Genomic DNA, 16,759 nt, shown 5'->3' on the forward strand with positions numbered 1-16,759 from the left:
AATCCCATCCGTAACTCCCCGGGGCCAACCGTTCCCCCTCTCACCAGGCAGTCCAGGAAGGGACATTCGGAACATACCGATGGAAGACAAATCGTCACCACATGGAAACGAAACTCACCGGGTGGTTTGTGGCGGTGCGGCCGATGGATTTCGGTGTGTGACAGATTGTTTTCGAGCGTCACGAGGCGCGGTCACAAGGGTACGCTTCACGAGTGTGTGTGTGTGTGTGTGTAACGAGTGTAAAACATGGTGTTCCTCCCAAGGGACTCGTGTGCGCCCGGAAATCGACCGAACCCCAAATACCTTACCGTGTGCTGGCGACACACGGCACATTTCCGTCAAGCTCAAGCGCACCGAACCATAAGCGGAGGGAAACGGGGCCGAAAGTCGTTCGAACAAAAAAAAAAAACAGCGTGTTGGCAAAGGGATTCGACAACATTTGCCATCGGCTTCGAAGAAGGCGCCCTTGTCGCCGTTTTTTTCGGGTGCGTCGAAGCGTCATTAGCCTCCGATCGATTTTTCTCCCATCCGAACCGGGTGGTTTTTTTTTCAGCCCGGATTCCGATGAGATGAGAAGTGAAAATGGGGGAGGGGGGGGGGGGGGAGGTTGGGAGGGAAGTAAGTGGAAAATGGACACGCTGGGCTGGACATGCTGGCATTCAGTCAACTCTCACTGTCACCTTCGAAGTCATCCCCAACGGAGAGCTTAGTGTCACTTCCCCATTAGACAGACGCTGGGGGTATTTTTCTGGCGATTTTTTCCCCTATCCCCTATCGACTCCCCCCCTCCCTTAGATCCACTTCATCTTGTCCTAGCTTGCCAACATTGATACGCATCGATTTACTGACCAACAGCTTCCATTTACTTTCCGGTACCCAACCGGAACCGGGGTTGTCCAGCGTCACCCATTTCCTCCTACTTTACGAAACATCCCGCACCTCCCCCAAGGGTCGAGTGATGTTGCTAGAAGATGTGCTTCGACCTCCGGCCGGCACATACACTTATCCTATAAGTCACACTAATTGACGTGGGTTTGAGCTGCCCGCGCGCCCCAAAACCAAGTCTAGGTGTATCGAATCTGTTCGGTTCCATCCTTTCCGTGGCAGGACATCGGTCCGCTCTATCGGATGAAGACACTTTCGACCAACCCGTGCCAGGCTGCTTGCACACTGTTTCCTTCTTGGTACTTGCCAAGATTGGATGGAGCCATCCACCTCGAGCCAAGAGAGAGAGAGAGAGGAACCCAGCGTTGGAAAAGACGTCCCGCCAGATGGTGCTGCCATGTGTGCACCCTGCTTGCGTTGGGTGGGGACTGGAGTGGGCGGGCGTGAAAAGGACAAAAGCCTTATCGGAAACCCCGATGGCGGTGATGGTGGTGGTAGTGGTGGTGGTGTTGCGTCGTTACTGCGAAGGGTGTGCCGGGATGAAATTGGATTTTCTCCCAAAATAAGAATCCACTCAGCTCTTCAGGCCCGGACGGTGCAGGTGGGATGGAATGCCGGCTGCAAAAAAAAGGGCTCAGCCCCGAAATGGGTTGGGGTTGAAATAGGGACGGACGGAATTCTTTAAGACTCCCACTAACTGACAGATGACGCAAGTGTCAGAATATACGTCCGTACGAGCGAGAGAAGGCGTTCGTGTTTCGATCGGAGGCAGTTGGGGGCAAAAGGCTTTCAAAACAACCGGCTCCCGGCACCACCATCACCAACACCCTCGCTCTGTAAGGGTCCTCACAGGAACGAATTTTCGGCAAAGACTTTGCGTCGAAAAGTGTCCCGCAAGCGCTGCCGGGAGCCTGGGGGGTCCCGCTTAGGCGAATGAGAAGTAAATCTGGCCCCGGAAAAAGGTAAGCGTCAACACGCTAACGGTGGCGATGAGGGGTTTGCTAAATTATGTGCACAAACATCCAGCGGAATACTTACGTGCCAGCGATGGACGAAAGCGTATCGCTTTGCGAAAGCTCTCCACAGCCTCGTTGTAATCTTGCTGGTTTTGTAGCAAAATTCCTCTGCAACGGGAAATGTAAATAGGAAATGAGATTGTTAGGAAAATAAATAGTTGTAACGTAACGGTGGTGTGTTTGAACTGTTCAACGAAAGAGTCATATTTATACATGTTCAACACTTAAAGTAAACGAATCAAAACAACCTAAACTAGAATGTTTAGTAAGCAATCAATTGGTAAAATGAACCTAATTTTAAAGAACTATATTATAGAACTCTCTTATAGATGTTTACTCGTTTGTCCTTCATGCTTATCGTGTCGATACAAAATAACACTTTCCTCCAAGCAAAAGAGGGCTTTGAATCGATCCCTATCTTATGCTTTTGACTTGGTTAGCTCCACGCTGTCCCTTCCTCTCCTTACTCTTCAACAGTCTGGCAGGAACGGTGGTCGTAATTTGTTGCCCGCCTGTAAATAAGCACATTTTATTATTGCGTTCATTACGCCTCTGCCGGCCCTCACGGTGTAAATGTGATGGAAGATGGTGTCTTATCCCTTCTGCTCACAGATTATCGTTAGTTTTTTCCCCGTCGACGGGGATGTTTGTTGCTTATCGCACAGATCACAAGACGCGATCGGCCGACCTTGCTTTGCACTTCGCAAACGTTTGGAAGGGCGAATTCCAGCCGATCTCATTCTCATTCCCCAGCACCTGACGGGGGGTGAAATGAAAATTAGCTATTCGTTAAAACATTTTATTCCTAATTTCAGATTGCGAGCGATAGTGCTTGTTGGTGTATTTCACAGACAGGAGAAAGCAAGAAGCACACTTTCACTCGTCCGGAGAGTGGGGTTTTCCGTTGGCGAGACGCAAGCAGACGCATTAGTTGTGAGAAAAATGCACCACTCGGCGTTTAGCTGAGGCCGTTGGGAGTGTTTGCAAGGCGCCGCGCCAGCTTGAATTACCATTTAAAACGGTTGACAACGAGCAAAATCTTCCGGGAAAACCTGCAGCAGACGCATGGCCATTGTGCCATGCCAGAAACAGAGTGCTCGCATTGTTCTACATCCTTAAAGCACTGTTGACGTCGAGCTGCTAAAAGAATGGAATTCTCTTGCCTAGTAACGATGTTGTTGGCTGTTGCTGCTTCTGCTGCTGCTGTTAGGAGCCCTTGTTTTCCCGTTTATCAGTGGACGCAAGCGTTGATAGCATTTAATTTTCTTGTAGACCAAACTATTTTTCAGCCCTCAGTTCGCTGAATAGTTAATGGCCTAGTGGTCCATGGGGTAAACGTAGCATATTGTCCCTTTAACAACAAACAGCCAACGGACGCAACGCAGACGTCATGGCGAGCAAGTGATAGTTTTATCTGGGGTTTGTGGGTTTATCTCTCGCTTTTGCTAAATACAGAAGAGGTTGTTCTTGATGTGCAAGCAAGGGTGGTTGTGTCAAATAATTCAAATCATTTAGTGATCAGCATTTCTTCAACGAACTGAGAAAATTATTATTATTATTAAATATACGAAGCGTGAGCAGATTGAAATGTATGTGGCAGTCATATGAAATCGAAAAAAAATAGGAAAGGAAAAAGAATAATTGCTATAATCCGAAAAATAGAAATCGATGCTTTTCATACCACCATTTCCATGGATAGAACATATCGTCAACATTGAGAAAACATAACGAACAACCCTGTCAAAGTTGCATTGCGGGAAAAAAAAGAAAATTGCATTCCCATGGTTTACCGTAACTCGTGCATGAATAACATTACTTGAAGGGTAAAGGATTGCACGATAACAAGCAACGGATTCGTACCCACGTTAATGATTCATGTTTGAGCATCATTTTTATAGTTTGGTTTTCAAGTTACCCTTTGTGCTTAAGATGTGTACAGCAAATGAAACGCTATGAAAGGAGTAAACAAACCGACCCTCTGACAGTTGGATGCTCTTCCCAAAGGCAAGGTCTTGGTTTCAGAAGCGGATTTCCCCCTCAAATTGTGCATCGCGTCGCACCGACGTTCAGATAGTTGCAATTAAAAGCTCAAGATTCGCCACTGTACACATCCGACCTAGCAGCGAGTGGTTGCAAAGTGGAAACAAAATTAGCCAACTTTAGCGAAAAAGATGGACAAAGGGAGCCTGTGAAAGCGCGCTTCTTGGAAATCCATTCCCATGCATGCCCACTCGGGGCCGAGGCCGAGTAAAGATGTAATCTACGATGAAATTTCCACGCCGGAACGACCGGGCGTGATAATTTAGTGGCTTGCCACGCCAAAGAGGAGTTCCTTGGTTGCTATTTAGACGCGCGCACGGCCGACAAACCAGATACGGCGGCCTTCGAGTGCTTCTTCAGTGTAATTGGCACGAAATGAGCGAGTGCTGCTGAAGTGTTTCTTGTGTCGCTTCGTTGCATTCCTTGAGCGAGGTAACTGCGTGTAATGTATTTTTTTCCATTTCAAGAAACTTGTTTAAAACCAAAAACAAGAGAAAAATAAATTTTTCTTCACCAACATATTGCGAAAGTATGGGTTAAATCATTGACGTCACTTAGAGGAGCATCTCGTATGCTGACAGGTTCTGCATCTTTTAAAGTGGCCTGTTTGATCAGCATGAAAAACTTCGACCGTTCTATGAAACACCACCCGATACTCAGTGTTTACCATCAAACACCTTTGCTCGCTCTCGAGCGCTCCAAGTCCTTAGCCGATGTTTGAAGTGCTCTCTGACGCCATTAATTTCAAAATTACACCAATACTGCATGCTGGTGCATGCGGCATTTCCTCCATATTTTTTTTTTCGTTTGAATCTCATCCCTATCCTCTCAAGCATCCGTTTTCACTTCTCGCAGCTTTTAGTCCCTGTCACCATCGACTGCACGGGGAAGTTGCGATAAGTACCATCTACCTATCACTCATCGGCAGGTTTCAGCAAAGGACAGACTTAAGTTCCAACCCGTTTCAAGCACATACCGCTCATTCCGGTTCCGGGAAACTCCGGTCCGCTTTGCGGATGTGGTAGTACGAGGGGTGAGGGATGCATCGCTCATTTTCACACCCCCTTCCGACAAGCCGCGTGGCGCAACCGGGTGAAAGGTGACACCGCACCGAGCAGTGCCGATTCAGCGGCCGACTGTTTGCAATTCGATGAATATGCATTATTAATCAAACACCATCGACTGCAGCGTGCCGGAACGGTTGCCGCTCGGCGCCGCACCGGACCCGAGCGACTCGATTGACAGCGAGTGTGGCTGACACCTTGTTGAGATTTCCGGGCCCCGGTGGCAAGGACCTACTACAAGGCGTCAGTTTTCACAAGCGAAGCAGTTTCCGACGATGGTTTGATTGCTGGCTCTTGAGCAGAGGGTGGATCGAAACTTCAATCGATGCTTGATGAGCGAACCCTGGCGGAGTGTGTCCTGCTGGGCGATGGCGTCAAAAAATGGAGATTGATCAAGATGGTCTTGGTACTGGGTAAGAGCGCGATGGGATGCGATAAAATGATGCGGTGTTGAATTTTCTAATTATGCATCTGTCGAGTAGCAACTTTGAGAGGAATTCAGTTTTAATGCCTTATAGAAATATTTTGTTTGTATTACAAACCCGAGTTTTTCTTCAACTGACACATTAAGAGGACAAAGAATCTGTGTTTTCGGTCGCATTTAAACTTCAACATCGTTTCTGTGACTGATGTGCACAATTGTTTGACCTGAAGCATGCACACGAAACATTTCGTTGTTCGCTCTTTGAAACCGTTTAGCTCACCACAACTGGATACAATTTCGTCAAACCACAGATGCTCCCTGACCCGAGGTTATTTTGTCGTCAATTCAGTCTGTTCCGTCTGCCATGTGCCGGTACCCGTGTGTATATCTCTTTTCGGTTTCGGCAAAGGCAACGGCAGAGTAGTGTTCTGGGTTTTTTTCCCACTTTTTTAAAGAGAATTTTACGGGTGTCCAATTTCATGCTCGGAGATATAATATCCTTGGCTTGGGCGCTTGAGGGGAGGCACAGGGTCATGGGGGAGGGGCGGTAGAGTGAAGCAGAGACATTCTTATAAATTCATAATTTTATCGTTTTCTCGAAAAGTGATGCTGCATCGTTGGTTCGTTGTTCGGGGCACGACCCTACAAGCCAGCAACACGACACATTTGCCATTTGCCACTGTGCCCATGCTCTGTAAGGCACTTTTAAGAGGTTTCGGGGTGGAAAAGCTGAGTCGGGCGACGAGATAGGGGTGGTTGGGTTGGACGGGGCGTACCAAAACGCAAACGGATGAGTAATTTATTATGCCACACATGAATATTTACTCAGTACGAAACGAATCCGTCACGATGTTTATCCTCCGCTTCCAACTGCCACACACACACACACGCCACACACATCCTTGTGCCTGGTGGAAAAATACCCCGTTCAACCGGCCAGGGACCGTCGAACCCCGAAATTGTTGTCCTTGGAGTGAAACGAAACAGGCGAACGTTGGGGTTTTTTCGAGCGAGCGAGGATAAATCTGCTTCCATCCGAGGCTATCATTTTCTCGTCAGTCCAGCCCGATTAGCCGGCGGGGGCGGGGAAACCCCCCACCCAGCTGCAAACCCGGGGACGGGTCCGAGGGGTGAGCGAAAGCCCAGACAAATGAGGTTTGATGGACATTCTCGAGTACGAGTGTGCGCTCGTGCCAGGTTCGGAATTCGGCTCGAAGCGCTCGTTTGCGGGATTTATTTTTCTTCATTCATTTGCCGACGGAGAGGATCTGCAGTTTTTGTGGCGTTGTTTTTTTGTCGTATTTTATTCTTGCCTTTACATCCTTCCTGGTGAATGTGTCTCATACTGACGAGCTAATTCCCTGATTCTGGCAACCCCGGCCGGCGAACATTTGACGTGCGGTCGGTAGCTTTCCTCCTTCCATGCCACTTTCCACTCACATTCCCAGCACGGTCGACGGCGGGGGAAACTTTAATGAGTTTTAATAATGAATATGAATGCTCGCTTGGCAGAAGAAACTGTCGAGTCGGTGACTTTGCTGAGGGCATGAAATAATTTATTGGGGTATGTATGTATTTGCAGGTTCCGTGCAAAATTTGTCAGAATATGCTTAGTCCGCGTAGTGATGGAAATTCTTAAGTGGGGAAAGAACTCCACCGTTGCATTTTAATTTAACATGAGACTTATTACATCACATTGGAAAGCATTGGAGTGGCTTCGATAGAAGCATGATGTTCCACTGATAAATTCAGTTACATTACCATGGATCATTCCAACGAATCTATCAACGGTGGTTTAGTGTTGAGTATTTTAATCGAACCAATCCGTTCTACCTAGCGTTGGATAAATTCGGGCTTCTGTCCATACCAGTCGAGAAATCACATTTCCTGTTATCTCGTAGCGTGGACGTATACGTCGGGCATCATCAACTTCCCCAAAACCACCGGGGGCAACAACTGCTGCATCCCAACGAACGCGTTGCACCGGATTGATTCTACCATGGGGCGAACGGTAACACTTTTTTCCACCTCCTCTGTGCGGTCAGCTCATGGTGCAGGAAAATGCGACTTCGAATCCGGTTCGATTTTTGCACCCATCGACATCGGTAGTTTGCGTAACTAACTGCTCGCCAGCGGCGACTCGAGTACGTACATCGAGCTCCGCTCCGGAAAGGGGTTTCTGGAACTGGAAAAACCACAACATCGGATGGATTTGTACAAACATTGGTGGGCCCGATTGCCTTGGGGGAGGGAAATTGGTTTCCCGCTCGAGCGCCGATAAGGGTTCGGGTTTTGGGTAAAAACAGTCAAGCTTTCGAGTGTAAGATCGTTTCGAACGAAAAGGTTAATTCGGTGGAGTCAACAACTTTAGATCCAGGGTAGAGCTTTTTTTTTAGGAAGTAATTCATCCCATGTTCGATATTACGACGAGCGTTTCGAGCACCATCCAGTAACGTGCAAAAGCGAGCGAATGTAATTAATTGCACTGTTTGTTTGTTACATAACCTGCTTCATTTGTTTGGGGTTATTTCGGTACGTCTGAGAGTTTCGAACGGTAGTAGGAGTCGATTACTGGAAAAACCTTCTTAAGTATATTTGAGAATGAGATGAAGGAGTCAAGGGCAAATATGGCTTCAAAACCATTGTTCAACGACCTAATTGTCGGTACACATGTGTGAATCTGCCGATGTTGGAAAAGGTTTTCTATTTACGAAAAGCAAACTTTTGAACAAAACAATTATTTACATCTTCTTCCCACGACAAAAAGGTCACCCAACCCCGAACAAAACAATATCGATCGTTTTGCAAACCATGAAACCACAATAACGGTTGTTCGTGGGATCTTCCAGTACCCTTGTCAATGCGCACATAAGCGTAAGTCTTCCCATTTGCGAACACATGTTCTCCATTTGCAAAAAAAAGTATCCTTTACAAAAATCCTTCCAACCAAAGGTTCGGGCCGCACGCGCACAGTTTGGATAAATAAAACCAGTGTCGCCCACTTTGCGTGCCTGGCAGCTTGCTTTCCCCCCCCCCCCCACCCCGGGGGGACGTAAACGGCACCCATATCTCGGGAAAGCTCCATTTTCCACGCTCATATTGTCCTCGGTCACCTTTACTCAAGTCGTTCGGTTTGCGGCACGTGAATATAATATTTGGCGCCAACGCGATCACCGGCGCTGCCTCAAGGGCGCGCTCCTCCGTTTTGCAGGAAAAGCCATTCAGAACGTGCGGAAACGGAAGAAACCAACGACTGATAGCGCGCTTCCGTCGAAACAACGGAGTGGAACACGGGCTGCACGAGCAGTGTCGGTGGGCATAAAAAAAGTATGTTGCACCCACAGTGGGCCATTTAAAAAGACCCATTAGTATCTGGAAGCCGCGTACGCTGGCAGGAGACTACTCGAAATGGGCTTGAGCCATTGCGTCGTAACCATTTTTCAACCGAGCACGCGGGAAACTGCGCTTGGTTCGCGAAGATGATTGTGGACTGAGGAAAAGCGAACGAGTTTGTTGTCACGGAGCGCAATAATCGGACAAACTAGGACAGTTCACTAGAAACGTTCACTATATATTGCAGTGTTTTTTGAGCAGCGGAACACTGTATCTGTGTCTATTATACTAAACAATTTTAGTGGATAAAAATGTTTGCAGATGACGCTTAATAAAACTCAATCAAACTAAATTATTATTAGGAATTCAAATTTACTAGACCGTTGTCTGAAAGTTGACAAAGCTCAAATAAATTTTAATGATCGCTTAAAAACAATTTACGTCCACTTAGATTATGCTCGCATGACCCCGGGGAGTAAAATCGGTTCCATTCAAACTTCAATTCCAGTTAGCGCCATCATTCAAAGTCAGCTTCCATGCCTGTTGTCGGTGGCACGAGCCGCAAGCTGTTTCACCCGTCTGGGCCAGGAAATGGAACACAACAGCCGGGCACGAACCAACAGGCCCCTGCACCAAGTAATCGTCCTTGGGTTGCATTCGCAGCCCAGAATTTGCGGCACAACTTCAACAGCGAACGCCGCAGAGCAGACCGAACCGTACCGAAAAGCGACGAAAGTAATTTATAGTTTTAGAATGTGTTTATTTAATTTGTTCGCATTAATTTTTAATTTTCATTTTGCCGAACCGTTTCCGCAAGTATTTTTTGACTTTCGCCGTTCGCACCAGTCTGTCTCCCCTCGCGTCCTCATGTCCGCTCAACTCCACTTCCATCCGTACTCTTTACCTATGTTTGTTTATCGCTTTCCACTTGTCCAAGGGGGGGGGGGGGAGGAGGGGGGGGGGAGGGGCTTGTGTTGCCGTAAAGGATTTGCTCGTGCCAAATGGGCGGACCATGAGTGGCGATTGTGAAGGAACAGTGAAAAACCACTTACCGGTCGGTGGAAATGCTGCCGAGGCGGTTAGAAAAGGGAGTGTGCACAGCGAGAGTTTCCGACAGCACTCGGCGTTACGGCTTTTGACCATTCACCGTGACGGAGGTCACCGGTTCTGGCGTCCCATTTGGCACTTGGCGTTGGTTGAGCTTCATTGTTTATTTAGTTTTTGACTTTTAGCTTGATTACACTCTTTTTCTCTTAAGGTAGGAACAGATATCAGTTTTATAGAAGTGAAAACCAGTGTTTGTTGGAAACTTTGTAGGTAGGTTAACTTCTTATAACCTCATCACCAACCATTTTAAACAACTTAAAGACAATTCAAGAAAATTGTCTTAAATGATCAATATGTTATTATTCTGTGGGTGGCTTACTAGAAAAAGAATAATCGAAAACTTCATTTTTGAATGTTGAAATGGCAGAAACATTTATCCCTGCATTACCATACCCATTGGAAATACTGGTTCTGGTTACGGGTCTTTGCATTTCAGCTTATAATGTCGTTTTTATTCTGGCTAATGATTGTTACAAAAGTCTGCGAAATGTCACCGTAAGTACCCCATCGTGCACGTCCTTTTCTTAAAAAGCTGCTCATTCCTTCCCGCGGATGAATGTTTTCTATTCTTCGTCGGTTCCTATCATAAACATCTGATGGACGCAAAAAAAAACATTGACAATTGACAAAAGCAGAGCAAGCACACAAAAAAAAGTAGAAGAAATTGCAATACAAGAATCGGCACTCCAATTCTGCACATTTCCAGCACTGTGCGCGAAGGGCTGCCGGCCACAATTCATGCCCATCCGCTGCAAATGTTCCATTCAGATTGTCGTATTTTTCGGATTTGTCTCTTGTGCCGTAGCCCTGCATTTCACGTTTGTTATCGTACCCATTTTTTCCCACGTTCCACGGGCCGGTTTACGGGTTCGCCATGCTGCAGTGCTCATAATGTGGCTCTTTTCACGAGCCGAAAGCAGTGCCAGTGGAAGATAATGCTCATAATGAGTACCCGTGCCGCCAGTTCCGATGGCGCCGTTCCCTCCGGTGCGGGGCGGACTTTCTTCGCAAACAGTTATCCCCTCTTCCCCATCCCTCCCTCCCTCCCTCGCTCGTGGTGCCATTGTCGCGCTGAAGGAAGTAAACATCATTGCCTTTTTCACACAGCGAAAATGCCATACGAGCGTCGTTCGCAGCCATTTTGCATCGCCACTTGCAAAAAGGAACGTGGCAGAAAGCTTCCGACCGGGGCTTACCCTTACACAACGAATGGGAAGGACATTTTCATACATTTCGCTCGCGGCACCGGTTGCGAACGTCACGAAAAGCTTTCCCGGCATGCGAGCGGGCGGGGGGCGTGGGTTGGGGAAGTTATTTTATAAATAGAGCCGAGTCGCCTCTTTTTCGCCGTACATATTTTTCCTCCGGGCCCTCCACCGGAGCGGCCTTTCAGACACTACTTTCCAACACTATTCACTCTGTCGCTCTGTCTCGTTCTCCATTTTGCCCTGGATGGCCCTTTTTGCACGATTGTAGTATGCAGAAATGTATCTTTCTGCTGACTGTTGCTGTGACTGTAACCAACCATGCCATGTAACATATCGCATTGAGAAAGCGTTCCGAGGGAAGCGGAAGAGTGGAAATAGTTTGCCAAAGGACTTTTCATTCGCTCCGCACAGACTCATTCCGTTTTGTGAAAGATTATGAGTATGTGCGATATGGAGCGGGAATTTCCGGCGAGCTAACAAGTGATGGTGCCGGTGGGTGGGCTGTGAAGTATAGAACTGGATAAGAGAGTCTATCTTTTATATATAGCCATGTAAAACTCACACGTTTTGAGTAGTTCCATGCCGGGAAAGATGGATTTATAGCGCATTCAGCAGTCGAGCTTTTCTCTAAAGAAAGCTGTGTGGTAAATCCTTAGTACGCTAAGATGAATAGGACTTTTCTGCAAATGTACATACAACCTGTATTACTTGACCTGCTTTATGACAGAAACCGAGAAGGTGTCACTTCAGCGATAAATATCTATAAAGTGCAACACAGTCGATAAAACCATCAAAACATGGTATTCACTTTCCCCCGCTTTTACAGTTAATTGCCTCAAAAACGTTCTCCATGGCCATGTTATCGACAGTATTCGATTTTACAAGACGCACAAGGAATTATTTACCACCACCCCCAGGTGGTACGCCAGGTTGAGCCGGCTCGGCTCTTAACAGGGCTTAAGAAAAGGCAGGCCATCCCTACTTCTTGGCATTCTGTCAAAACTGTCCAACTCCATTACGAGCTGCTTCGGAGCATCGACCGGTCTTATTGACCACTCGGAACACTTCAGCCATGCGAAAGACGTCCAAGATGGTGATGATGATGATGATGATGATGCCTGGCGACGATGGCAATGAGCACGATGTTGATGGTTGCCACTTGATTGCTTATTATATTTTGCTGCCAAGAACCGGGGCGGTTCGAGCCACAGCCGAGAGACGGGTTGTTAAGATTACCTAAAGAAACCGGTCACGTCTCCAGCGAAAGGAAATCAATTAAGCCAGTTGAACGCCTGTCCGGTTGAATCGGTGCCCATTGGAGCTGATGGGCCGTTTTATTTTTGGTTTTTTCTTATGTCCGAATGGGAAAATCATGAGTCCATTTTTTGTATGGATTATGTCTATTTTTCTACAGCGATCGTATTTATTACCAAAAGAAAATCCAACCACTAAGCCATGGCGTTTTTTAAAATTAACTTTGTATTATATTAGTTCAAATTTTAATACTAAAAATTGTAAACGTTGAACTTGTATCACGAAACTGGAAATATCTCTCATCTCTTTAGTCCTAGTTTAACTGAAGCTTTAATATGCCCCGATCCAAAAGTCCAGGTTCTCATCAGTTCTCGGTTGGGCCAAAAGAAACCTATCTATCTTTCGCCTTTCGGCAACAAACATATATATTAGTGTGGTTATTTATCTGTTGTTTCTGGCCTCTCCCTGCACCGATGCCAGACAAAAGCCGGATGAAAAGGGAAGCGCCAGCCTTCGATGCCGGTGGCGCTCCGGGGCAAGCGCTTCGGACACGATAAAGCTGTCAGCGGTTTGTCCCATTCAATGTCGACAGCTTCCGGATTCGGGAAAAGGCTGGTGGTATCGGTGGCGAACGTTAATGTCCTCTCCCTCCGGGCGCAGCGCTGTCACGGATGGATGATAAAAGCAGACCCGGGTAAGTTTGCCGTGTGCTTTCAAGCGCGCGTCAAGATACTTCGCTAAGCCAGTGTCCTGTTTTGTCTTAGGATGAATTAAACCGTAGACATTACGAGACAACATCGGGGGGAAAGCGTTCCTGAAACTTTTCCCAGTCTAGAAAAAGGCGGTAGGTGGGACAGCGTTTTTCCTTCCTGCTCTACAGAGGATTTAAAGAGATTCCGGATTAGACCAACGTTCGCTTGGAGATGGTTTAACACTTTAACCCAAGGCAAAAATTTCTCTAAAACGCCGTCGAGTTCTTTCCCCGATGTAGGTATCTTACTTCATCTTCCAGAAATACTCCCACTCCATAGCCAGAATAAAGAAAAGAAATAAAAGTGAAACCAAAACCGCTGGAAACTCCACCCGCATTTCACCGACGGCACCTGAAAAGCCGAGCGCCCTCTCGACGTGGAGAACATTTCAGGTTCTGTGGTTTCAATAATCGTCATGCGGAAGGATGCTTTTTTCCTTGTTGGTGTCCTTTCGAAGCAGAAATGAGTTTCAACCGCTAATCTGAACCTTATGAAAAGCTTTGAAGTAGGATTTTCAATCAATTGAACCTTCTGCCCCTGCGGATCCGACCTTCCCCGCGCCGCTCCCCGAGAAGTTGACCTAAAAGTTCCCGGTTGGTGTTGGATTATCGCTCACTCGACGAGTTGCGCCTTCCGCCCTTTCCTGCTATGCTCTTTTCCGTGGCATAAAACTGAGCGCAGGATAAAAGCCCTACCGGGTTTGTCCGATTGGCAACGGTTGAATGACTCGCTTTTCCAAGCTATCGTGCGAAAGTTCGATAAACAGCCGACGCTGGAACGTGGCGAAGGTAAAGGGCGTGCGGGGTCGCCGCAAATCAGAAGTCAAGAGAAATCCGAGGGACTCTTCCGGGGCGTACGGTTTTCAGCTCGCTTCATCCGCACCAGGCGACCCCGACGAGATGAAATCTTCAAGAGATTGCCCTTGCCATTCCATTTCCCGTGCAGCAGCAGCACCACCGTGGGTCGTGTTCCTGTGCCGCGCCTGGTACCGGATGGGTTTCCCTATGCTAAACTAATAAATAAGGGAAAATTTATAGGCTCGAGACAGCGTCACTCGAGTGTCGGGTCGGAGCCGGGCGGATGTTGATCGTGGGGAATATTGATCGGGTCCTTTATCTTCCCGTTTTTTTAGCCTGCCAGACCAAGATTCATATGCCAAACCGGCATCCACCGCTCCTTCCGCCGTCAAGCCTGGGGAAGACGTGGCGGGGCAGTGTCAGATAGCATTCGTTTCCTTTCGATTTTCCTTATTTATATTGATCGGCCTCTGGGTTGTTTTGCCTCGTGTGGGTTTGTCTTTTACCACCCTTCACTTCACTATAGCGCCAGGGCTAACCTTTCCTCGTTGCGGGTTTCCGGCATCGGTTCGGCACCGTCGTGGTTCGGTTGAGCCACCGCTGGTCGTCATGATGTGCCCGACACTTTTTGCCCCGAATGGTGCCACCGAATGGCTCACGGAAATAAAGTGACATTATGGAGAGGTTATCTTATTGAGTTTAGCATTTCAATTGATAGATTACGCCCGGCCTTTTTTCTTCCCCGTGGCTAGCTTTTGCCGATTTTTCCCTACCAATCCGGGAAACGGCGGCAAAATGAAAGAATCGGTTTCGCCCGTTTTAGCCACTCAACTTTTGGCGCCTGGCTGAGGTTTGTTTTCCCCGTCGGGTTCTGGAAGAGATCTGGTCGATGGAACGGATTGGTGAGGCACATTAAAATGAAAATATATTTCTTCGCCTGGTGAGGATGTTGGGAGGATTTTAAGTCCTTTCGTTTGGAAGTCGAACAGTTTTCTTGCAATGGATAACACCACTATTGAAATGATAATAATAAGTAAAACAACGCAATATAAGCAAGGGAAAGCATAGGACATTTTCAAACCCATACAATAACGCAACTTAAAAGTTAGTCAAATCTTCATGTTGCATACTTACAGATTATAATGTACATCCGCCATGTTGGGGCGATGGCTGAGTGCTGCCTTCAGGGCCTCCTTGGCTTCCTGATAGCGGCCCTGCGCACTAAGGACACTTCCTAAATTTCCGAGGGCTGCCGAAGGAAGAGGGAAATAGAAGAACAAAAAAACAAACTGTTAGAAATGCTTTTTATCGGTTTCGGCAGCACAACTTGACTCATTAGTAAACCCATTTTTCCCTACATAATTCATCCCATCCCGCGAAGGGTAAAGGTGAACCCATTTTTGGTGCTGGCAAGTAAATGTGATGGAAATTTTTCAGAAACACAGATTGTGCAAGCTTTTGCGAGGATGAAGGTAAGAAGATGCGGTACGAATGGTGTTGATATCAATGCAATTAGGGAAATTATCACTCAAAAAAGCTGACCTTTCGCGAAGGCATTAACCGAAATTATCGTTATTTCCATCCGCAAGAGCGACCAGGTAATGATGAAGGTACGAAATTACTTTTATACCTGAAATTTGTTACTTCGTTTTTTTTATCCTCATAAAGATTGTTTTCTTTAATACAAACAGATGGTTGTAGTGCATGTTTAAAGTATTTTACTATGTAGAATTATTGTCAATTCCTGTCATTCCCAAAAGTGGATTTTGCTTTTGACGTGATAATTCCATAGAAAACGTTTTAGGCATCTTTACGATCGTACTGAAACAGTGGCCAAGTAGAACCCAAACCCGTGCCAGTAAAAAGGATTTTCTATCCTTTTCTTCAAGGCCATTAGGAAGGAGGTGAATTTTCCAGTTTTGAGCGTTACGTGTCGAACCTTTGTCAAAAAGAAAACGAGCTAAAACGGCTTGCCTCAAAATATCTGCAATCCGTTAGCGGCTGCTAAGCGGCAACCGAAATCTGACAAGCTGACACGTGATAAAGGTCAGCGGTAGTAAAATACTTAAACTAACGACACAAGAGTTATTGCGGTTATTAGAAACACAAAAAATACACTTGCAGGTCTTGTGTTTGAATGGGGATTTCTCATAGATACTTTTAAACAGTGAAACAAGGAATAACCAGTGAGTACAAGTACACTTAAAATCTGCCAGCGTACGTACTTTTCATTTAAGCTTGACTTTCATGCAGCGTAAGTAAGGCTCATAAATAGCGATTCGGTTCATGAAGCGAAGGCGAATGAATTTCATGTCCGTTTCTCGCAGGCAAACGAGGGAAGACACCGACGTAACAACGACTTATGAAAATATCCTTATAAGACAAAATCTTTCCCCTCTCTACTTGAATTTGAAAAGATAAATACCGCTGCCACTGAAACAGATCCATTCATGGCTCTTTTGAGCATTGAAAGCGTTTTTTTTCTCAGTAATGGTACCAACGTTCCCTCACCAGACCCCGCTTCACCGTGATTCACCCTTCCATCCGGCATTAATTCATGCTCCGACCGCTCATGGAATCATTAGCTTCAGCAATCAACCGTGGGCTACGGTGGTTAACGGTGGGTCGGAGGGGAGAAAACAAGTGGACAAAATTAGCGCCATTACACATTCCGCTGGTGGTCTGGGTGAGACACCGCTTCGGGCGCCCCCCAAAAACAGCTGACGTTCGCAAAAGGATCCAACGTCAAGGATATACACCTTTCCACCGGAATGCTACGGGGTAATGGGGCGACTTATCTTCTGTCTCTGGCACATATGCACACACACACATAGATATATACACTCAAAGATACTTCAAACACGAGAAGAAAAGCTAAG

General features: G+C 46.7%; 1 protein-coding gene across 1 annotated transcript in view; it reads right to left on the reverse strand.

Moving 5' to 3' along the window:
- Positions 1-16,759, reverse strand: part of LOC131294975 (protein O-mannosyl-transferase TMTC2) — a 118,064-nt gene that overhangs the window by 25,220 nt on the left and 76,085 nt on the right. Inside the window, exons 4-5 of the mRNA XM_058323033.1 lie at positions 15,015-15,129; positions 1,924-2,009 (exon numbers count right to left, since the gene is read on the reverse strand). Of these exons, the coding sequence (XP_058179016.1) occupies positions 1,924-2,009; positions 15,015-15,129 (201 nt within the window). The remainder of the gene's footprint in view (positions 1-1,923; positions 2,010-15,014; positions 15,130-16,759) is intronic.

Source organism: Anopheles ziemanni, chromosome 2, assembly GCF_943734765.1.
Source record: "Anopheles ziemanni chromosome 2, idAnoZiCoDA_A2_x.2, whole genome shotgun sequence".
Lineage (NCBI taxonomy): Eukaryota > Metazoa > Arthropoda > Insecta > Diptera > Culicidae > Anopheles > Anopheles ziemanni.